Raw genomic sequence first — 25,083 nt, 5'->3', positions numbered from 1 at the left:
CAGCATCCCTGCAGCTCCCATTGGCGGGGGCAGCACCTGCAGGCCCAGGCAGTGCACGGAGACCTGCTGCCTCCCTCCCCGCAAGGGGCCGCAGACATGTGCCAGCAGCCAGCCACTTCCAGGAGTGGCGTGGGGCCACGGCAGGCAGGCAGTCTGCCTGAGCCTCGCTGCACAGCCGGCCAGGAGCCGCCTGTGGTAAGCCTGCACCTCGCACCCCCTCCTGTTCCCCAACCCCCTGCACTAAGCTCCTGCACTAAGCCCCCTCCTGCACTATACTCCCTCCAGACCCCTCACCCCCTCCTGCACTCCAATCCCCTGTCCCAGCCCAGAGCACCCTCCTGAACCAAACTCCTTCCCAGAGCCTGCACCCCCTCATCGTCTCCTGTACCCCAACACTCTACCCCAGCATGGACCCCCCTTCTGCACCCAAACTCCCAGAGCTTGCACCCCAAACCCCTGCCCCAGGGCTCAGCCAATGCACACCCCACAGTTGAGAATGTTGCATTGATTTGTGACAATCCCTGAAAGATTTTGGATCTATAAAACCACAAATGACGCTAATAAAAAGTAAAATTCAAGAAATGTCCAGTGGATTCTATGAGATTAGATACAGTGTGACGATATGACCCCTGCACCCAAATTCCCTCCCAGAGCTTGCACCCCTCACTTCTGCACCCCAACCTCCTGCCTCAGGCTCAGCCCAGAGCCCCCTCCCACACTCCAAACCCCTCAGCCCAGAGCCTGCACCCCCTCCCACACCCCAACCTCCTGCCCCAAACTGGTGAAAGTGAGTGAGGCTAGGGGAGAGCAAGTGACGGAGAGAGGGGGGAATGGAGTGAGTGGGGCGGGGCCTCGGGGAAGGGGCGGGGTAGATCCTGGGTTGATTTTAAATTCAAAAAGTGATCTTGTGCGAAAAAAGGTTGTAGACCACTGATCTAGAAGATCAAAGATAACAGAAGAACTTGCATGATGCTGTTTCCACCAGTTCTCTGACAAACTGACAGGTAGAAGGTAGTAGTGTGTATAAATGGACAGAATTTTCTGCATTTAGGTCTGTGCAGTGGATCTCTGCTCTCCACATTTTACACATGTGCACATCTCTCACTGAGCTCTATGGGAGTTTTATACATTGTAGGGAAAGCAAAATTTAGGAGCCAAAACTTGCCACACAGATCTGACTGGGGAATTTCACCAGAATGCATTTCTTTTTTTTAAGTGAAAAATAGCCTTTGGTTAGACAAGGCATCAGTAAAAAGGAGCAAAATGTCTGAATATCTTATATTTAACTCTCCTTTAGTATGAATAATGTGGTATTTTAAAAAAAAAATCTCTATCTTCTTCACTATAAACAGATTTGAGCCATTCTGAAGTTTTAGAACAAATTCTTCTGTTATTTTAACCAATCTTTAAAGTAGATAGTGAGAAATGAAATGTAGAACATTAAAGGGATAATAAAAAAAACAGAGCAAAATAGGAGGTATCAGAATCTCTTCAGAATGACATTGAAAGCCTACAGTATAATGCCTGTTGTTTAACATAGTCCTTACCCTAGAATTTTTTGAATTGCACAGCAAACTCGCTCACAACTCACATATGAACACAAAACAGATGAAAAGTGACAAATATTTTGCTGACAATTTGCTGAAGAAAGCTGTAAGCATTTATACACTGGCTTAGTTTATAAGATTAAAGCATCCAAAATTCTACTGAACTTTTGCCCAGAGCTCTTTGTATCTTTCATTCTAAGTCTAAATATATTTGAAGTTCTGTTTTATTTTATTTTATTTTTTTTTGCTTTTTTCCATGTGCATACATTTTCAAACTTTCTATCAATGCTGGAAGTTGGATTACAAGAAAAATATAGACCAATATCGACCAATCTAACTTTGCATCCCTAAAGACGGGTTGTTTGACTATCATTTGTAGCTGAATTTCTGTCCCATCCCTCGATAGGGGCTGTGATCCTGATCATATTGAAGTCAATGGGAATTTTGCTATTGGCTTTCCTGAGAGCAGCATTGGGCTTTATACTCCTAGTCTCTCCCTTGCAACCAGTCAGCAAACTAGAGGATCTGTGATGTTAAGGATCAAACAGAGCATGCACAGAAATGAAACAACATGAGCACTGAAACAATCATTCATTACACACACCCACACAAACACGCCCTCCTCCCCCCCCAGCAAAACTCACATATTGCTCTAGCCCTGCTTTAGGCCTCAGCCTGAGAGATGGCAGGTCACTGAAAGAGCGACTGCGCTGCAGCCTGTCAAAGAAAGTGTCTTGCAGAGTATCTAAAACTGACAACTGCGGCCTGTCTTGCGGAGGATGTATCCATTTCTTCAGCAGTTAAAGCAAAAGGGGGAGTTAGTTGAATGCATCATAGTTATAGCACTTAAATGGCCAGCTTTAAAGATATTAATTGTGGGTGAAATTCATTTCAGTGCAAGGCCAATGCACTACTTAAATCCTACTTCACCCATCAAAATATGGTTTAAGTGGGACTTAAGTGGCACCTTGGCTTTGTGCAGGTCCTTTGCATAAGGGTGAATTTCACCCTGAGTTAGAATAATCCTAGTTTGTTGTTTAATCTAATTGTTTTAAACTGCTATTGCCCAATAGACATACATTTTATAAAGTCTCCCCAAATCTTACAAGCACACAAGCAGAAGTATGGGCATCCAATAACTGACCATATTATATTTTAGGGTTACAGGAACCTAAACACGCTTTCCTTCTAGGCTGAACAGCTGGAAGCGTGTTGCTTTAGCATTATGTGTGCTAAACATAAAGAGTTTAACATGGCATAATGATGAAGCTGGGAAAAATGCATTTTAAAGCAATTAAGCATTTACTATTTTGATGAGGCAGTGAGGGTCTCTTTACATAATTATGTGGGGCCAAACTTAACTCACAAAGAATAGGTGATCCTTGAAGGTGGGAGTTTCTGGAGTCCCTTGGCTATACGTGGACATTCTTCTTTGAAGAGCAGATGCTTTGTTCACATTGCCTGTGGATGGGGTCAAGTCCTCAACATCAAATGGGCTGCAATAAATAAATAATTAACTAAATCTCACCCTAGGCAGAATGAGACTGCATCGCAATTACAGGGAAATTGTTTCCTTATTTTATTATTATTCATTTATTTCATTAGAATCTGCACGTGACACACAAGAAAAGTAATGGATTTTAGCAGCATATCTAAAAAGGAGAATTCAGATTTTAAGTGAACCATTAAAGAGAAAATCTTGTTCATTAGACAGCTCAGAAGTGTGATTCTCATTTAGGATAAAAAGCAGTCCACTGCCAGGAATAATTTTATGTATGCTAATATGATGTGACTCCTACAGCATGAAGAATTTTCTTGCATTTGAGATGACAGGTATAAAAAATAATTAGGAGTAAGGCACTCTACTACCAATAGAGCTGTTACATCACGATGGAATACAGCAGTTGTCATGATCGGTTTCATGCTTTATTGCATTATAAGATAGAACATACACAAATGGAAATAGTAAATACTTCAGTGTTTGTTTAGAGATGACGGGTAGATACGTCATTAAAATGCCATAAAATCTTGCTTTGAACCCTTGCTCTATCATCACAGGCTTATTATTGCTGTGGGGTGAGCATGTCAAGGGATTTCTCACTACCGTGAAGCAATGTGTCAAGCACGTGAAGGCTAGTTTTTAATGCTCTGGGCCAAATTCTGTTCTTGGTTATTATGCTAGTGTAAATCTCCACTAAAATTTGCACCAGTGTAACTAAGATTTTCATGCATATCAGAAGGGCCCAATTTTACCCTCAGATGTTTGAGTTTGATTAGGCAACATCTGTATGGTACCTATATGCCCCTCATCTCGTAGCATTTGAGTGCCCCAATCTTTAATGTATTTATCCCCATAACACCTCTGTGAAGTGAAGAAGGGCTATTCTACCCTTCATACAGGTAGAGAACTGAACAAGCACACTAAGACCTTGTATAGACTTGCAACAATATGTAGAACATGTTCAGCTACATACTGCAGTGAGACAGTCTGTGTCCACACTCGTCACTGTGGTGTGTAGCTATAAATGACAGGAAAAGGCTCTGGCAGCGGGAGGCAACAGGACACTACTCTGCTGAAAACAGCAGTGTAGACATGAGAGGCACTGCCAGGGCCTGTAGAGAGTAGCGTTGCCAATTTTGGTTGGACGTTATTCCTGGAGGTTTGGCAACCCTAGTAGAGAGCCATGTAGGGTACCCTCCCTAGGGTACAGGCATATAGGGCAATCTGCATTATTCTACTTGACTAAGCTGTGCCTTACAGTCTACACTGCTATTTACACCTGCGTTAGCTGGGCGAGCAGTGTCTGTACTCTACATGCTGCCTCAAGTATAGATGTACCTTTAATGACTAACCCCAAGTCACACAGGAAGTCTGCGGTAAAGCGGAAGACATCACTGTCTACCAATGCTCTTCACCAGGGAAACAAGAGGATATGAGATTTTACTTGGTTTTGAAAAGCTGCTGATGCAGTAAAGCAGTTCTACTTACTACCAGGTAATTTCAAGGTTCAGCTTTATAGTGCCAAGGTCATTAATGTCAACAGCAACCACCTGAGGCCGAGCTGCAAACAAGTCCTTTGTCTCACAGGTAACACTTCCCACTAGAATGTGAGTAGCAAGTCCTTTAACTTCTGTGACCTGCAAGGGTAAAGAGCAGTAGTATTCGGAACAGGGCCTCATATTCTATTTCAGCTTTATGGGCAGCTTTTAGCAGCAGGTGGCTAGACCGTACAAATTGGTGTGTTTACCTTAATGGAGATCAGCCCAACAATAAGAGGGAGGAAAACCATTTCTTCTCCATCCCAGCTTTGCTTGCCATTCACTTCAATTTTGCCTTTCAATTTCCATCGCTGGCGGCCATAACGCATGAAAATCTATGATAAAGAAAAGTCCTCTTAGTTCCTTGGCATGCATGCTCTAACCTGTTCTCAGCCGACAAATGTCAGACAAAGATATGAGGAAAAGGGTAGTTTCTGAAATACACCTGAAGAATAGATGCTATGAATGCTGAACTCTGCTTTCCAGCAAACAGGGAGGAAAGTCTATGCGGAAGGGGCACTGCACTGAGTTCTCACATTCATTTAATAATGTAAACCTGCTCTCATAGCACTAGATGTCTTACAGAAATACTTGCTCCTAATGATCCAGAACCCAGGGCAGAAAGGGAAGGCAACTCCTTAATACCAGAAATCCCTTCCCTCTCAGCAGCTGAGGCTGAGAAAAAGGAGATGGTGATGTCATTAGTAATACTGCATCACAGCTAGAGATGGACAGACTGAAAAGATTCAGAGGTCAGATTTGCAGAAACACCACAAGTTGATATGCTTGAGAGACACTTGTCCGAATGATCTGAGGTTGCATGGGGAGTCCCATTCTCTCCTCCCCACACAACCTCTTCTGGCCGCAGCTTCACTTATCTACTCTATTATCCCCTTAGCTAGGGGAGAGGATCACAGGGCTGTCTGTTACCTCTATTTTCAGGCACCAGGATTCTCTAGGAGCTGACAGATTCCCTCGGGAAGACAGAGAGAAATCCTGCATGCTCCAAGATTTTGTGCACTCTGTGGCATAAAGGTAGTGAAGCCACACATTTAAGTGAAGCCCCATACCTAATGCTACATTTTAAAGCAGGGAGAACAGCAGGCCACCCTAGCTGGAGGATCTTGGTATGGGAGAATTAGGCTGCCTGGCCAGTCTTCTGTAGAGGGGACCTGCTACTAGCTAGTGAGCTCTCTGCCCCCTATGGAGGGCCTGCCACTGTAAATAAGAAATGGTGACTGGTGGACTAATAAGTGGGTTTTGGTAAAAGGGGAGGGATCTTTTATCAAACTACTGACTTCCAAAGGTTCTAGTTGGTTTTGATCTGCATCTAATAAAGGTTGATATAAGAATGGCCATACTGAATCAGCTCAATGGTCCATCTAGTCCAGTATCCTGTCTCCAAAAAGCAGTCATTAATGGAGTCTAGAAACTATTTCTGCATCCTGTCCTAGGTGACAGGTACCCAGTCAAAATGAGGAGACTTGAAATCCCCATTATTGAGTTTTCTATTTTTATAGCCTCTTTAATCAACCTGAGCATTTCAGTTGATTCACCATCACCCTCCTGGTCAGATGGTTGGTAGTATATTCCTACTGCTATATTCTTATTATTCAAGCATGGAATTTCTATCCATAGGGATTCTGTGGTACAGTTTGATTCATCTAAGATTTTTACTATATTTGACTCTGAGGCTGAGTTGATTTCACATATAGTGACACTCCCCCACCAGCACAACCTATTCTGTCATTCCTATATATATATTCTGTCCTGGTATTAATGTCCCATTGATATAGTGTTGCTCTAATGGATTTGTTCTATTCTATCTGCCCTGACTGGATAAATGAGGCATCTTCTGCATAGAAGAATTGGAGATTTATGCCAAGAATAAGGTATTGTGAGACATGATTTCTTTCTAAAACAAAACTAAAGACAGACCTATTGTTATCTTAATAGCCATTATCCAGTACTTTGGATCTGATCTTGAAGTCTTCACTGCTGACACTGTTGACACATTCAGTCATAAAGACAACAGTGGGGCTTTTCTTGCTATATACATCAGGAAAAAGCGGCTCTTTCCAGAGGTGTCACCACAATAAGTTACTTTCAGGATCACGTACACAGTGATGGAAATCCCCCCCCCCCCCCCGCTTATTTTATACTAAGGAAACTGACACGATACTTACCTCATATTGATCTCCAGGACAAAGACGAGCAAAACCAGCCAGACCTAAGAGCAAATGACATTTGAGATCATTTTCAGAAGACACTCTTTATTTAACACCTTGTTCCCTTTCTAGCTCCCTTTACTTGTATAAGCTGAATGCTTAAGACCTGATCAAAACCCTAGCACTCCTTTTATGGCATCAGTGCAGTCATGCCATATGCATCAGCACTTTGTACACCTTTTCTAAGGGAATTGAACCCACCAGTATTTCTTACTGTTTGAGATTCAGGCTGCCTCTTTGGCTTCTATAAAGATCCCACGGATGGCAGGAAAGCTGCTGGGTTCATTTTTTGTTGCTGGGCAACATGAGAGTAGGATGCATTGGTAGCTGAGAGAATAACACAATCACGGATTTGGTTTGTTTGGGGTTTGAATGTCTGATTTATGCTCCTGGCTGGATTTTAACTATAAAGACTTCCTACTAGCCCCTCAAATTCTTTAGTGCAGCTCTACAAATTAGTTAATAAGACAAGCCCCAAATCTCAAGTATCTTCTGGTGAATTGGAAATGCATTTCTTAGCCACTACTACAGCCCCAAGAAATGGAAACTGCATCAAGAACCGAACAGCTTTACAGGGGACATCACATAAGCTTACAACTTCGTTCTTTTTTCATGATCTCTGTGTCAAGGTTTATTATAAATGGTGATCATGTGAAATGAACAAAACTATTTGAATGTAACGCAAGTAGACAGTCATGTTAGAGAGATCTTGGATAACTTGCTGTCTGTTAGTTTGCTCTTTGTTCAGTATATTCACTATCCAAACTGATTCAACTCCTGATAAAACTGAAACAGGTCGCCACATTCAGCAACACACAGCATCCTAGATTGACATAAATGGCATTAAATATATGCCATGACATGTTTTGAGTCAAATTCTGCTCTTGGACACACATATAATTGCGACACCTCTATTAAATGCAAGTATTCAGTGAAGCATTAAGACTATATACTTTGAATTGCACAACGAAAGCTTAGATCTGCAGGTAAATTGATTCCAATATCATATGCAATGTTGCTTGGTATATTTTATACACACATACGGAACACTCATTCATAACCAAGGTTATACTCCAAAACTGCTCTCATTTACACTGATGTCACTTCTCTGACAACAATTAAGTTCCACTAAGGTAATTGAGAGCAGAATCCAACTTAGTATGTAGGGAGAGAACTTGGCTTTGAGGCAGTTAGTGAAGTGGTCACTAAGTACATAAACCTGGTGTCTTACAGGCTTACAATAATACTGTGTTCTATTCTCAAGTCTTGTCTGTAGGTGGCAGCAATCCTTCACAAGCCTAATTTACCGTTTCAGTAAGAGCTCTTCCTAAATTTAAGAAGTATTTGCCATTTGATATAAAAATCCAGAGAATGCCAGTACTGCCAGCCCCAACTGTTCAAAAACCATGAGTCAGGCCTCAAACAAATAATGAGATTGGTTAAAAATAATTAATCTGGGGGGTTCTTATTTGCCTTTTGCGGAGCCTTCAGGGTTCAAGTTTTCAAGCTTTTCTCTGTAAACATGAGGGCTGAAAGCTTGTATTTAAAACATAAAAAAGTGGAGATTCTCATGTAACCATATCACTTCATAAGCTGAGGCTTTAAGAATAACATCTGAGGCTTTAAGAATAACATCTAAGAATAACATGTGTGCTTATCATTATGAGGCTCATAAGAGTTGGCATCACTGATAACTGCTTTACATTTACTTGCAAACAGTTACCAAACAGATACAAATTTATATACAAATTATAAAGAGCAGGATTCTTTTAAGAAACTTTCTCTTCATAGATGCATAGGAGTTTGAGATACACACTCATTTATGTCCCTCTCCCTGCCCATGCAAGACTGTTCCCTACAGCTACTGTACACATCTGCTATTTTTTCACAAGCCTAATTTAAATGGTCTCACATGAGGGAACTTCTTCCACTTTCCTGCAGATTCTCGTATCTCCTTCTTAGGAAGCTATTGCTGATATTTGGCGTAAAAGTCTTCAACTTTATTTCATCCCATTACTCCTAATTACACCTCTTTATATCACCCTAAACAATTCTTATATGGGCCCAATCACTATAGTATAGTCTCTAAGGTGCCACAAGTACTCCTTTTCTTATAGTATCTGAGTAGCTTACAAATTAATGTATCCTCTTAACACCTTGGTTAGGTAGGGAAGCATTATCCCTGTTCTACAGATGGGGAACTGCAGCACAGAGAGACTAATACCTTAAAGGTATTAGTTACCTCACTCCCATGGATTTCAAAGGGCGTGAAGTGCCTAAGTACTTTTGAGGATCTGTGCCTACGTGACTAACACAAAGTCCCACAGGAAATCTGTGGCAGAACAGAGAATCAAACGCAAGACTCTAGAGTTCCAGTCTTTGCTGCCGTACCCACAAAACAAACCCTCTTTTTAAAAAACAAGAGGTGTTTAGATCCAACCTACTGCAGGTAAACCCTATTCTTTTACTACTGGTTGATCATAGTTGGTCATTGCGTTAAGAATCTGGACCTAGACCCTTTCCTTTCACTTCTTTAGTGGGTGGTTTGAGCAGAACACAGCATATTCTCTACTCTCTCCTGAACACTGGGAGCAGAAGAACAACGCAGCCCTCTGTCAGGGCTCATGTTGCCTCCCACTTTCTAATTTATTTATTGTTTATAAATAATTTACGTTTACTAGCACTCTGCTGCTGCTCCCATCTCTACAAAGATGCCCGTATCAGCTAACTTGGTCTCTGCTGGGCAGTATCACTGAACATATCTTATGTAAAGAACATTTTCTTCAGCCCAATAGAAGGGGGAGAGAGAGGGTGGTTTAAAACTGCAGCTCCATCTTTGTCTTTGATCGGGGGGGATTGGCCTACAGCATTTGTTTGAGTGAAGGGACGCAAAAGGGAGTGGTAGGGAAAGTTAGTCTGAAAAGCAGTATGAAAGCACTGTAACAGGTTAACCTGGAAGGAGGATGCCTCTCCCCTAGTATTCTTCAAACGCCTACAGCTTGATAAAAGTATATTTCCATAGAGGCTGGAGAGGAATAGTGGGAGGTTAGTTTAGTTGACTTGTGTGCCATCCCCCAACACTTAGGCCTGTGACAGCACCTAGAGTACCGGAGATAGGTGGCACCATGGCACACACGTGGTGATGTTTAGTACCCCTCCTTTCTACGTGGGAGTTAATCCTGAACGGAAGGCTAGCAAGGCCATTGTCCTTACTTCATAAAATGATCATGATTTTTTTAAACATCATATGCATGAAAATAGAGCGAAGGCCCTTTACCATCTGACATTATTGTTCACTCAGTACAAGTGGAGGAGACTGTGTTGCTCTACTGGTATTAATGCATGACACAAAATAAAAGTGATTTGCACGGACATGACTGGAGATGTTTAAGCTTTTCAGAGACATATATTTCAGCTCCACCCTCAGATCCTAGGGTTACAACAACGTTGCTGTATCACCTGCATTGAACTTCACAGAGAAAATACTGATGATGCATCGTTTATCATTTCTCTTCTCCCAGGCTTTTATGTTAGGGGTTTCTGCATGTAATCAGGGTTTTTATTTAAGTACTCCGTTCCCGATGCTTATTCCTCACTGATGTGCATGGAATGAAAAATTAGGCTACCATAAGGTCCCATTGATTTCACTGGAAGCTTAGGGTTTGCAGGAGATGCAGGGTCAGGTCTTTGAAGTTTGGCCATTTATGACAATAATAATTTCTGCTGCAATCAAAAGACAGTTGCCTTAAAAACTGCATCACACATTCATCTCGATAACCAAAGCAATGCAGTCTAATTACCCAATCTCCCTCAAAAATAGGAAGAATTGTCTTTGAAGAGCTCACTGTACAGAATTGCGCATCAAACTAGTATGATCAATTCTACTGGGTGTGGGTGTAAGTCAGGGTTCTGAAGGCTCAGCAATTGATGTGACAGGAAAAACAAACCTCTCATACATTAAACCTAAATTAGCTTTTGCTCTCAGAAACACACAGAGAGAGCTCTGGCAATTCTGTTTATGCAGAAGGTTTGGGAGGGAGGCAATTACCTTTCATCTTGATGCAAAACTCCCCCAATAGGTTTTCCAGCTCTCCTTCAATGGTACACATGTTCTGTGTTGGAAAAAGGAAGATTGACATCAGGCCAAACTCCCACATTTTGTTTAAAAAAAAAAAAAAAGTTTAGAAAGAAATGATCCCACAATGTTCAGTAGATAAAAATAAGTATCTCAAATTAAAATCAATATGCCAAAGTCAGTCCTGGAATAGACAGATGCAACTCTATTGACTTCAGGTGAGCCAAGCCTGTTTACACTAAGGCTGAATTTGGCCCAATGTTCTTCTTTTGTTGTATTATAATCCTTGCATTGGCAGAACGAAGCGGATCATTTTCCCACCCCTCCCTCCAGCCAAGGATTTGTTCCAAGGTGGATCTCAACATGTTTTTATGCTTTGAGCTACGTGGAACACACTACGAGAAAAGGGGCATTGGACTCTACCCAATGCTTTCTCTGTATTTAAGGAGATTGCTATAGCTGTGGTGGTTGTCACACCTTTCTATAGCTTTTCCAGATCATGATGCAATCGCACGTTAATAAAGTAGATTTGATAATACTGAGTACGATTAGAAATGATGCAGCAGATGTCTTTACACAAATGGGTTCCAAGCTAATGGAAACCATAATGTACTGAAATCTGCAGAATTGGGAAGATTTTAGTTGGAGTACAGATAGACTCAGGGCAGACTTATGCCTTTTCCTGAACTGTGGCCCCAAGATGCATGTTTCGATGGAGATATTGTGGCATTACAATATAATGTCACTGTGCCCACTCCATCCATCTCTGACAGAGTGACAAGCTTGTATTTGCAGGTCTCCCACTGCTCCATGGCAGTAAATACAAAATAGTCCCATAATATTTCGAATCAGTCAAATATTTCAAAAGTGAAAAGTAATTAGCTGCATTGATTTACAGGTGGATCCTGCAGTCCTTATTCCGACAAAATTCCCATTGAAATATATGGGAACACTCCCATTGATGTCAAGCAGTGCAGGACTGGACTAAACAGAGCAGCACATACCTCTGTGTATTCCTTGTAACTTCTGTTGATTTCAGACAAACTCTCTCGAGCACCTTTGCTGGCAGGCGACATTGCAAATGCTTGCTTCATTTTGCAGGCACCCTCACAAAGACGTCTTTGGATACAATAGGCTTCGTACAGCTCATCCACCTAGCAGGAACAACGAAAGCACATTAAAATAAAGAAACCCAAAGGAATCGTAAAATAGGTTCCATTAAAAGGAAATAGAACTGAACAATTCTGAATTTTTTTTTTTTTTAGATACACCAGCGGGTAAACAACTGTAGCTTTGATGCCATCACATTAAAGTTAATAAGGATGCAATACGGAAAAACATCCTCTGCTGTAAAACTTCATCAAGACAACAGAGACTCAGCAATTTGTACTTTAGTTCTGCAGACCTCCAGCTACTGTTTTCATATGGGATTTGTAGAACTCTCTAAATCTCTTTTAGAGATCAATTTCAAGCTTATAAAAGAGCTTGGATTTGACAGCCCTGGGGAGTAGTAATGTCCTCTGTTTGGTTTCAAAACCAAGGATCGCACAATAGTGGCAGTGAAAGAAAGCTTCCTCACAACATACCACTGCCCTGTTGTGGAGGAGTTCTTTCTAGTAGTGGGAAAGTAGCTGAGTTTCCAAATAGAGCCTTGGCCACTATGCTGATACCAGGTAGTGTCAATCACAAGTCCTGCAGCGTGAATGCCAAGACCTGGATGGAGGCTGTGACAGATACTGCAAATACATGCAATATCTTTGGGGACAATATTGCATGAAAGCTATGAAGGTTTATGTATGATTGATTATGTTCTGCTCCATAGGGGAGGGTTACCACAGCTCCTGCAGGGACTAAAAACAGTGAGAGGTGATTAAAGTGAATCACTGAGACCAAACAGCTCTAGAGAGGTACCACCGCCTCCTGTTATCTGTATATACTGATTCAAGCTGGGTTTTCCAGAGACTAAGAAACAAAGGAAAGACTTTTGGTATAAACGGATGAGCTTGAACTGACTCAGAGCCTTCTTTCTGATCCAGCAAACGGACAGGACCTTCTGTCCCAGGGCAGGACCCAACCCTTGCAGAAGGGTTGGCAGGACTTTGATCTACTAGGGCTCTAAAAGACTGATGGTTGACCTCTGATAAGGTTTTAGCATGCATGCAGGAGCTTTTATTTATTAATACTTTTCTGTGTAATGCTTTTACCTTAAGCAATAAAGGTGCTTGCTGAGAAAAAGCTGTGTGGCAACCTGTAACTGCTGGCAATACACTGGTCATAGCCCTTGAGGAGAAAGCAAAGCTCAGGCACTGGCCTTTAGACAGACTGGCTGACTGGGGATATCTGAGTGTAAGGGGGTTGTGCAGCCTTAAAACTCCTGGAGTGGGCCACGGGGGTGGGGAGGATACAGGTACAGTTACCCTGAAACTGTGACAGAGGCCTTTAACTCATTTCATATAGACCACTGAACATCCATTAGATGGTAACAACTTGGGCTAAGATTTTCAAAAGTAACTAGCAGTTTTGGGTGCTGATTGTCCACCCTCTGAAATTCAGGTCCCTTGAAAGTGTCTCACATTGGGCACCCAAATCTCCCTAATCACTTTTGGAAATCTTGGTCGTAGTTATCTCCCAATGTGGGCCAGTTTTAGACCATAACTTTAAAGGAAAAAAGCTCCATATGCTATTAATAATTCCTTATGCTTATCCAACACTCCAACTGTGCTTTTCTTTTAAAACCTTATCCTTCGTGTGCACACTTGTTATAGCGGAGTTATTTGCTGGGGGCTTGCAGCAGTGGGACTTCTACCAGATTCATCTCCTGCAGCTGGCTGCTGAATCTGAACAAGTGGTTTCATTAGTAAAACGAAGTTATTTTAGGAGTTGGATTTTTTTCTGTGAAACTAAAACTACAAGGAGGTTGTCACATTAGTTCTTCCCACTGTTCCTGCTAACAGTGGACAAGATTCAGTTTTTATATATTCCACTTTTTTCTAGCGGATCATGCCCTGCATCCTAATGCTGCTCGGTCATGGATCTTTCACAGCAGAACTTGTCTCTATCAAAACTTGTGTTAACTTGACTTCATATACTACCTGCCACCATGACTTTATTTTTTCTACATTAGAAATTAACCTGAACCAAAACCTGGATCTCCAAACTTTAGGAATGTTCAGATCCTAAATCAAAATTTCCCATTCAGCTCTATCTCTTACAAAAATACTGTTGCCTGTTTCCCAATTGAATGGGAAACAAGAAGTGTGATTGAGTATACCCCATCTGAGCCCCCTCTGTCACAGTTTCAAAAATCGAAGTGTAAAAATCAGACTAACAAGGCGGATTTGGGTTCATAATGAGGGATATAATTTATCTGAGAGGCCTGTAACTAAAACAGAAGGCAGTTTACAAATGGAATACTGCAACAAAGATTAATGGGAGAAAAGGTAACTTTATTAACACTTCAGAATTACAAACCAAGCTTATCTGAGATGCAAGCCCACTGCACTTAATCTTTCCAGCTAGTAACCCTCTAGTCTCCATTCTAAAGAGCTGCTATAAATAGTTTTCACTTGCTATTTATGACCATAATCCGGGTGGGGCCTACCCCTGTGCTCAGACTCTGTGTCTGCACATGTGAGCCTGGTTAAGATGAATTCATTTGCCACTGTAAAGATCTGCCACCTGTTACTACACTTCCTGTTTTCCATGCTTTGTTTCCTGTATAGAATGACAACAGTACTTAACACTGACAGGGCACTGCCGCTATCAGAAGACAGCACAGTTTGTCCTTGTTCTGAAAGATTCTTCTGCTTCTATCCATTTAAAAACCATTTTCCTAAATAGCTGCCTAAGATCTGATGTTATAAAACTCTCTCACACAATGGTCTATTTATTTGTCACCATGGGTTATAGAGCAGTGAACTAACATATGGAGCAAGCAGAGTTGTTTTTATTAGTTCCTCTTATGTTTAGCATCTCTTTTCATAAACACAGAAACCAGTAGCTCTGTGCAGGATGGGGATGGCATAGGAGGGATTTAGATAGAAAATGTGCTTTAGGCTATAATTTTGACATGCAGGTTACCAGCCAGGAAGTGTATTGTTTGGAGAAAAAATTTCAACCTACTGTATTTCTTAAAGATTTTCTTTGAGCCTCGTGATTATGAGAACAATGAAATTAAAGTGTTTTTTGTATGCCTGGTCACTCTTGTATATAACAAGCAGCGTGTGTGTTTTTTAAATGAATCTCAGTAGACATTTCATCTATCATATAAGTACATCATTTTGTCAAGTTGGGGAAAATGTTAATTAATATATATATTAATGACTAAAAGAAAATATACTGTGGGTTTGATTCTAAGGCAGACTGATGTATATCTAGAATACACCAACTGACTTGGATGGAGTTATTCCAAGTATATGCCGGTGTAACTGAGCAGAATTTGGCCCAGTGGAGTAAAATGGTGTAAAAACTAGTGTTGAAATCCAGAGGACACTCGCAGTCTGACTGTGAGACTTTTAATATGCAATAGATCAAATTGTGAACCTAAACTTCTTGCAGGTGCAAGTGTGCCTTTACTTGTATCTTTCAAGGAAACTTATGATGAGATCTTAGCTTACCCATGAAGGGCCTGACCCTGTATTTCCTTTGCACCCATTGTCAGTGGGAGTGTTTGGTGTGCATGTCGAACTGGCGAACCTCAGAGGTTTTAAAGCTTTTTAAAATCCTTTCTTTGTTTCTGTCTCAGGAGTCATTGCAGTACTTTAACTGCATCGGGGAGAGGCAGCGAGGTGGGTCCCTCTGGAGTGGAAGCTTTCACACTAGGCAATGGTTGGTTTTCTTAATAATATAAAAGCAGATATAGAAGAAACATGATAGAATTGTTCATTACCATACTAATGTGGAACTCCAGCCTTCTCATATATCTTTCTATCGCTTTGATTTGCTGCAAATAAATAAGAGGAATGAGAGACTTTTTCCATTAGCTCAGAAGATTGTATTTTTATATAGATTCCTTGCAGAAATCTTCTCTTTAGCTGGTTTTCCTGTCTCAAGCCATTGTGAGCTTCAAAGAGACTCTTCTTCTCCAAACTGTGAAGCTTTCTTTCATTCTGGAGAGGTTTTTGTGTATGAACCTCAGATCAGGTGCTTTATCTTAACGTAATTAGTCTTTCACTCAAAAGTAGAGCTGGTTGAATTTTTTCCATCCCAATCTATTTTGTCCAAAAATGGTTCTGACCAAAACACAAACTTTTATGGACAAATTTTCATTTAAAAATATTTTTTCAATTAAAAAAAAACCTGAAAAAATTTCATTTTAAATGTGTATGTTTTCAGTAAAAAAATAACTACTATCAGTTAGTTTTTGGTTTTCAAAATGCCAAAATGTTACCAGAAGTTCTTTGAAAACTCAAAATGTTTTGGTTTTTACATTTTTTTTCTTTGTTTTCATTAAAGTTTTGGGGTGTTTTTTTTTTTTTTTTTTACATTTCCCTGTGAAGAACAACTGCCATTTTTCAACCAGCTCTCCTCAAAAGCTTGAAGGCCTTTGCTTTTTGCAGGATCAGTAGTGAGTGTACAGACTAGAAATACTCTGAAGACTTGGTGGACCATTTGTGTAAGTGGGCACAACTCCACTGAAGTGCCCTAGCAGTATATTTGGCCGTCTCTTAATGAAGAGGTGGCAGATATACGTCCAAATTCCAGAGCAAGTGCTGGCTGGAGCCGAGGCAGTAGCTATCAGAGGTCGTTCTCCACTGACTTTCTTTGTATGTTTCTCTAGAGTTTATTTTGGGGGTTACCATTCTGTGTGTAACCTGCCTGAAGCGGGTTCTTGCTGAACTCCCTATGGATTGTTTCTGACCCCTCAGGACTTTGATCCTACTCCCACTGAAGTCAGTGGCAAATCCTGCCTGCCTCTCCCCATCGGTGGTATCTGATTAGAGAATCGGGCTCTGAGAAGCTCTTTGTGCCCAGCTGTCTCCAGGTCTGGGTACATATCACTCAACTTTTAATGTTTTCTTTGCAGCACCACTGCCCCAGAGGGTAACGTACCTTGTCTAGATCATACAGCACTCCCTGCAATAAAGAAAGGGAGATGATGATTAGCTTTCAGAGTAGCAGCCGTGTTAGTCTGTATTCGCAAAAAGAAAAGGAGTACTTGTGGCACCTTACTGACTAACCAATTTATTTGCTTGTGTGTCATACGGTTTCATTGAATGATACACTCCCCCAGTGCCCTATTATGTTTAAATAGCTGAAATATCAAACAGGATCCTGGGTGGGAGCTCACCTAGGGTGGTCCACTGTCCCTTAGTACAAGGGATGTCCCTTACTTTTTCATCTCTGTACAACAAGTTCAGGAGTTGCTGAATGCGGCAAAAACCAACAAGAAATACCCCTGCCGAATGTAGGCGAGTACTGTTTATTATTATTAGTGATGATGATGATAGTGGGAGGAGGGGTAGGGTGGGGGTGCTAAGAAAACAGTACTTTTGAAATACAATGTTGACAGCCCTAGAAGAACTGCTTTCCTTTAAAACTCCCTTGTCCCCCCTTTTCCTCCGATACCTTGATCTGTGCAAGTAGCATAGAACACTTTATCATTTGAATCGTCGGATAACACATACCAGCCGCGAGTTTCTTTTCATGTCTTTTAACTGAGTAGTTAACTTATCCAGCTCTGTCTGGTGAACTTCCAGATACTCGCTGTAAAGATAAACCAGAAAGGGAATCATGAACTCCGCTACACTTCAGTACATAGGGTGCTGATTGCTGACCTCTGTGAAAGGAATATTTGTGTAACAAATAGTTATTCTCATCACATACTGGCTTAAACAAGTACAACATGTTTATACTGACCTGACTGTCATAAAAACTCTCCATATTTCCCTAGCGCTTTGCATGTGCAACTCTCTCATGCTTCACACCAACTAAACAAGCAATAGGAACATTTCTTTAGCTCTTGAGTAACAGGTTAACGCTTTCAAGTACATTTCACAGCTAGGTTTTGGGAGAACTAAGCTGCTGTTTAGTTTGTGGGTTGCCTCTGTCCAATCACTGTCCTTGTGCCTATCTAACAAAGGCATTACTATGTTCTGTGATGTTATCTTGTATCACATTGTGTGGTGTGACTCTCCAATGTGATGGGAGGTAAATTTGAAGCAACAGTCTAGGGGTGAAATCCGGGCCCTATTGAAGTCAATGGGAGTTATGCCCTTGACTTGAATAGAGCCAGGATTTCGCCAAGTGTGTTTTTGTTTCCTGTGAACAAGTGGGTTTAACACAGGAGAGCAGAAGTCAGCAGTTGGATTTATCCTACCATGACCCAGGCTCCCCACTCCCATGACCCATTGCTTCCACTCTAAAGTAGTAAAGAAAGCTTCAGACATCCAGTGATAAATTCTCTTACTCCAATCCATTCTTTAAGGCCCTATAGACCTCTTCCATCCTTTTAGGCTGGGGCTCTTTGGAGGCAGTGCTGTTCTTATGCCCCAAATTGTGCGTTTTCTTCACCTTTGCTTGGGGCTTCTTAAGTGCAGAGGAATTTTCAACAAACGAGTTACACCTGCAAAATGGACATGAAAGGAAAACACTATCAATCACAATGATCTTAAAGGACTGTTGCCTGATGTTATCTCTTTTGGCAAAAGTAATCTTCTTATAGTAGTGCCTGCTGGAGGACTGTTTGTTTACAGGTTAAGCAGTATTGTGCTCAGGCTATTAGCATCTGATGTTCCAGTTGCTGAGACTTGAATGCCATTCTGGTAAACAATAGCCTGAGGCTTGCCCATGGCAGACAGCTCTATACATCTTATACTGGGTCTGTCCCATCCAGCAATGCTAGGGAATCATAGAGCCCCGGGACTGCAAGGGACCTCGAGAGCTTCTAGTCCAGTCCCCTGCAGCAATGCCTAAGCTACACCCAGTTGGTGAGAACAAAGGCAATTTTTAATCATGCAAAACCTATATGCTACTAAATAGCACTGTCTTGATGTTTGCATGCACAGCACAACTGTGCTCTTATCTCAGCCACAGCCTCTAGGCACTATTGCACTGCAAATGAATAGTAATTTTACTATATTTATATGAATCACACACTCTTGTGTGGCTTCTCAAAAGTCCCACTGAATTCTTGTTTCTTCTTGTTCCCTGCTTCACTGAAAGCTTAAAAAAAAAAATCACAGGATTTAATCAAGTTATCAGTAATTTACATCTACACATAAGCGAGCTTCCCAGCCTGGGTCAACAGACTCAGCTAAGTTAGTGGGTCTTGCACTATCGCCCTAAATAACAGCTGCATAGACAGCCTTTTGAAGTGGTGGTGGCTGGGGTTCCGAAGCCTGGGGAGGGAGTGGATTTCAGGCAGTTCTGAACATTTTACAGGTTGAAAAGATCATATAACTGTATAATTTAATGGACTAAAATCTATATGCCAGCAAAATTCCTCTGAGATTGAGGCCCGAGGGTGAACCGTATATTCATAAAAACAAAGCCCAATAGATTCCCGGCAGTGAAGAGACAGGGTGTCTTCCTTCTTTATTCTCCATGCAAGACAGCTGAGTCGCAGGGAGAACAAACAGTCTGAACTGCAGCACCCAGATTCAACTCGGGGGACAGAAACCAAAAACCTTCCCGTCTCCAATGCGAGTTTCAATTCTTGATCTGAAAGCTTCCCCCCCCCCCCCCCCAAAAGATGGTACTTGCCTGGATCGTCTTTCTTGAAGACCGCTGAAGCCAGCGAAGGATTGACTTCTAATAATCCCATTGGGACCACCTGGGGAGAATGAATGTGATCCTACTGACATGATTTCCGGGAGCCTGGAAGATATTCCTGCAAGATAACAGAACAAAGATTAGTGACAGTGGTAAAATACAGACAGGTTGAAGACAGAGACGACTCTGCATTCATCAGAAGTGATAAAGGGTAAATGAATCCCACAAGGTGAATAGAGTCATGAGATGATTAGATGTTTACAAGCCTGACTCTTTACTTCATAGTCTGTTTATACTGACAGCTCAGTTTTCAGAATAATAACAGGAATGTCTGCAAAGGCATTTTCTCTGTTTAATTCTCATGGAAAATACAAGGAATGGTCAGAGTCTTGCAGTTGATTTGTTCACGTTACTAAGAACTAAACTCTACCAATTTGCACATCTTCCGTGAATTCCAGGATAACATCTATAAGAGCAGCTTTCTTGAAAGAATTACATTCTAGATGTAAAAACACAGGCTACAGAGAAAAATGTAGTCCATTAGTTTCAGCACAGGACTGGAAGCCAGAATCTTCTGAAACCTAATCCTAATTCTGACACAGGCTACCCCTGTGGCCTTGGACTAGTCATTTAAATGCTCTGCCTCAGTCTTCCCATCTGTGAAACGGGAATACATAGTTACCTACTTCATAGGAATTACTATGTGTTGAGAGCTCTGAAGAGTAAAACGGCTAGGTATTATTACAAAGACAATGATGAGGGTTCATTGAAAAATATATGTAGTCCTAAACCTGTTCTCTTAGCTTTCCTTATCTCAGTAACTGTTAGCGTCTTATTGCAGAGAGAGAGAGAGAGAGAGATAATGTGGGTGTATTGCAGGAACTCTGGGAAGGGAAGGGAATTATCTGTGTGGTGATAGAGAGGAAAAAGTGCAATTCATCAGACCGTCTCTTCTATCTTCTGTGGCAAGAATGTTGTCTATCCCATTCAGCATCCTCAGTGAAATGAACTGGAGATTTCAGTTAATTTCCTAGTAGTTTATTTATTTTTTTTTTTTAAATGTGGACACCTGTCTAACACAACTGACTCTTTGGCAACCTCAGCAGAGAGGTAGGGGCTGAATGGGCAGTCAGGGAGACTGGATGACCCTCATAACCTTAGGGTTGCCAAACAACCCTGAAGCACCAAGGCAGGGCATTGTGGCTCAGACTACATTGTTGTTGCTGTCTGGTGGAAAGAGGATGACTCCTTGGGCTGATAATCTAGGGTCTTTCACAAGCATTAAATGAATTTACTAAAAATAGGCACTGGAACTATGTAGTAGCTTTATCCTTACTGCCTTTCAGATGCACTAGCTGAAGAGAGTTAATTCTATTTTTGAAATGTCACAGGCAGCCCAGTTATATTTTGATTAGTAACTTTTAAATGGCCAAATACTCTAAGATTTCATTAATCACCACTGGAGGCTTTGCCTTCTCTGATACAATTTCAGAGGGAATTCTATTTCGCAAGAAGAGGTGCTTTTACAAGGAGCTTTGTGAAGCTCTGCCAAAAGTATTTCTAGCCCCAGGAGTGTTGTCACTATTACTAACCTGAAGATTTCTGTGTGATGCAGCCAGCATTGATCTTTGTGATTCAAAAGCCAGAACTGATTGGATTCTCATGGTTACAGTCAATCCAGAGTAGACATGATCTCGGTTTTGTGATATGCTGGCCTTGTAGTTGCATCAGGCTGTGACCATCTTTCATCTTTAACATAACTACTAGATCTTTGTTAAAGAGCCTTAAGAAGCTCCATTAATATCTTAATGAACTCTATGTGCCTTATTTTTTTGTAAGCAGGAACCGAAAGTGTCTGTCTTGAAATGGACTAAATGTACTCTGTAATACACAGTATGCTCCTTAAATATACAGAATGCGTATTAGGTTTTATACTGGTTATAGCTCATTAGCCAAATCTTCAGATTGTGCAGGGCATATGTGAAAAGGAATGAATCGTCTTTTAGTGTAATATTTTAGGAATACGAAACTTGCAAAACTTTGTGCCACGCCCCTTCTCACAGGGCTTCCACAGATGCCTTCTGTACATCTGTGTCTGTGCCATAACTGCATGAAATCTTATATCATGCCTTTTCGTTAGTCCTGTAATGCTTTATTATTAAGCAGAGCAGTAACTATTAATAAGAATAAAATTTTGATCTAATTTACGTAATGGCATAAATTTCCTCTACGTATTACTGGAGATACTCCAGCTTGACATCAGATTAACTGAGACCAGAATCAGGCCCTACATTAGGATCCAATCCTTCAAGACAATGGGCACCTCCTGTACTGTGCCAAGTTTCTCAGCTTCCACTTGATGATGCTTAGTACCTGGCAGGAGCCACTCAGCACCTTACAGGATCAAACTCCTATATATGAATACAGTACAGAGTCTAAACATTCATTAGAGTCTGAGTCAAGTAGTTCAAACCCAGCTGAGAAACAAGAGACACATAATGGGGAACAATCTGATTACAGTACTTTCAGGTACCATGCTGCAAGTTTAAGATGTTCTCTCTATTTTCTCAAATGACTTTAAAACGGTTAATCTGTGCACTGCATGCGGCAATTTGTATTGCTTTAAAAACAGATTCAAATCAGTAATAATTGTTCAGTGTTTTCCTGATTTGACATGATGATTAGTGCATCCCAGACAGACTCTAGAGATGGTGTGAAGGTAAAAGCTAAACAGCTCTGACAGTCAGCTGGGTTCAACTACAGTAACATTTATACAGATCATCAAATATTCCTCAAGAAAAAAGCAGAACAAAACCAAACTAAGTTTGGTATTAGTCATGAGGCCTTGGGCTATATCTGATGAGGTACTGCAAATTCAAAACTCTAGTCAAAATGCTAACAATTATCTATTCCATCAGGTCCCTATTAGTGACAAAAGAGTAAAAACCTTAGTGTGACAATGTGTTGATTTAATAAATATTTATGAGTCTAAACTAAAATATTTCCTGAGTGTTTGTGTATGATAGATACACACACAAATATTTTCAGTTGTCATCAGTAAAAAGGAAATCAAAGATCATTTTTAAAAGGGAATGTTCCACCTAACTTTTCTTTTGTTAAAAATATTTTGACCAACTTTACTCTTCATGTTTTGTGCCGATTTATTAGCTGTGAATCTACTCGTGAAATCCGCATGAAGTGTGGAACAAATACAATTGATGTTTACATTAAGACCTGTCTACATCTACTTTTGCTTTGTCTTTGTATGAAATGGAAAAAATCCAATTCGCCTCTCAGATCCGGCAGTTAGAAAGAAAACATCTTTTTATTTTTGAACTGAGCAAATTAAAAATGGGAGTATAAAACATAGACCACCACCACCACCATAATGTCCTTAATTGAGTCACTTTTCAGAATAAAATAGCATTTTATGATGAGTCTCTTAGTATAGGTTGAAAATATACCAGTCATTTGGGAGGATACTCCAATTTTATAATGTGATTATGCCTGTATTTTAGAAGAAAAGAAAAATTCCTCTCTGCAGCAGAGCTTCCAAAACAGCCCATGAGCTGGGACTTTTTTCCCCTTCTCAATGACAGCAGATAGCAGGAAACTGCAGATAATTGACAGTGTCTCTGTCCCTGGGGAAATAAAAGCTCCATCTCTCCTTTCATTATAGAAACAGTGGTGAAACAGCTGGGTTTAAGCTAATTAGAAGGGAAGGTATTGGAGGGAATAGTCCTTCTACAGAAGGACTCATTTTCAACCAGTGAGAGTGTGTTTTCTATAATGCCAGAATATTTGATAACCAGTGTTTACTTAGACCTGAGCTAAGTGAGTGGTAAATATACTCACAAACATGTTTGCTAAATCTGACTGATGATACAGTACTGGCTGTATACTTGTACCCTTTTTTGTTTGTTTTTCCCATGAACAATTTAGCTAACTGCATTTTGTTCACCTACATTTTTGGGGAGGACCTATTGTGGGGATACATGTGCAAGTCAGCTTATAAACAGGCAAATAACTATCTTGGCACTGGGAAGGTTCCCCCAGCCACCTGATATATCCTGACTTCCTGTGTTTTGGAGTTAGAATAATCGAGGCAGAAAGACCATAAACAGGACAGTGAGAAAACCAGTGATTTTCAAACAGACTATGTCAATACAAATAAGTGATCATTTAGTAGCAGCAGCGAGTAGGACAAGTTAAAAGAGACAGGGGGGCTCAGACAGCAGCAAACTCCCTTGCCTGGAGATACATGATCCAGCCCCAGAATTTAGAGCAAGGTGTCTAAACTGAGGCCAGATATGGAGGCAGGTGGAATCTGCACCCAGGACCAATGACAGTATAGAACCATCTTTACACAAGGCACAGGGCCATGTGTGTGGTTCTGCAAACAAATGGGCAACTACTGATGCCAACCTTTCTGAAGCTGCAACAGGAACCCTGTCCATCATCAGGAAAAGTCAGGGCTAGCAGTAGCAGTTCCAGCCAGGAAGGCACACCAACAAGCACAACAATTATTTGGTGTGAACATAAGAGAAAACTATACGTAGATAGTATATCTATACGTAGATAGAACGATACGGCTTGTATCTTTTTCTCTGACGCAGCTGAGGAGGAGCTCGGCTATTCTTAAATCTGAGGTTCACACAAATAGCCAAATACACTACTCCTGTGCAAGGAAGACAGAAGGGTCCTAAGGGGATGCTGACATCTAATGAAGTCATAACTGAGGGTAGAATTTAGCCCTGTGAGTTTATATTGCATACTAGACCCTATTCAAGTCTCGCTGAAATCAGTGGGCATCTTCCCATTAATTTCAATGGCAGTTGGACAAGACTGATACTGTGCTTTCCACGGCTGAAGTGATTTGTGTATTTGAAATCTTGGCTATTCACCAAGGATTCTTTTGGACTCTGGCTCTTTTGGGATAATTGACTTATTTGTAGTGGATCCATAAGCACCTCGCAGCTTTATGTCAATGGAAAGTTTACTTGTCACTTTGTGAAAGAGATGATCATTTTAACTATTTGTGACATTGCTTGTTAGTCCACGGTTACTTCAATAGGAGCATAAAGGGGCACACACCGGTGCAGCCTAGTGGTCAGGCAGGGGTTGGCAGTTTGTCTCCCTCTCTGACATCACCTCCCTTTCCAGTTATAGTTCTATCTTGTGGGGTCTGTCCCTTCTTTGGTGGCTCAGCCCATTCCAGTCCCGGTCTTTTGGCATATATTCCAATCACAGAGAAGTCTTTCAGCACCCTCACAAGCTTCAGGGCTTCCACTTTAGTTCACCTTAGAAGTTGAGGTCTGGGCCTTTGAACATTCATGGTCTTCCCCAGCTGGATTCTCCACTGAGATAAAGGCTTCTATTGTTGTCCCTTCTGTGGGAGTTGGTCGGGGAGTCTACACCCACGCTTTCCACTGGGCTCCAATCCGGGGTGCAATGGTTGACAGCTAAATTCTGCACCTTGGGG

General features: G+C 41.2%; 1 protein-coding gene across 1 annotated transcript in view; it reads right to left on the bottom strand.

Moving 5' to 3' along the window:
• RIPOR2 (RHO family interacting cell polarization regulator 2) overlaps nt 1–25,083 on the bottom strand; it is a 96,022-nt gene that overhangs the window by 25,595 nt on the left and 45,344 nt on the right. Inside the window, 11 exon segments of the mRNA XM_073331852.1 lie at nt 2,914–3,043; nt 4,537–4,685; nt 4,796–4,921; nt 6,773–6,816; nt 10,863–10,926; nt 11,894–12,043; nt 15,778–15,831; nt 16,941–16,964; nt 17,516–17,594; nt 18,298–18,453; nt 19,593–19,719. Of these exon segments, the coding sequence (XP_073187953.1) occupies nt 2,914–3,043; nt 4,537–4,685; nt 4,796–4,921; nt 6,773–6,816; nt 10,863–10,926; nt 11,894–12,043; nt 15,778–15,831; nt 16,941–16,964; nt 17,516–17,594; nt 18,298–18,453; nt 19,593–19,719 (1,103 nt within the window).

This window comes from Lepidochelys kempii, chromosome 2 (genome assembly GCF_965140265.1).
Source record: "Lepidochelys kempii isolate rLepKem1 chromosome 2, rLepKem1.hap2, whole genome shotgun sequence".
NCBI lineage: Eukaryota > Metazoa > Chordata > Testudines > Cheloniidae > Lepidochelys > Lepidochelys kempii.
The sequence above is the reverse complement of the archived record's forward strand: the minus strand, read 5'-3'. Positions and strand labels throughout refer to the sequence as shown.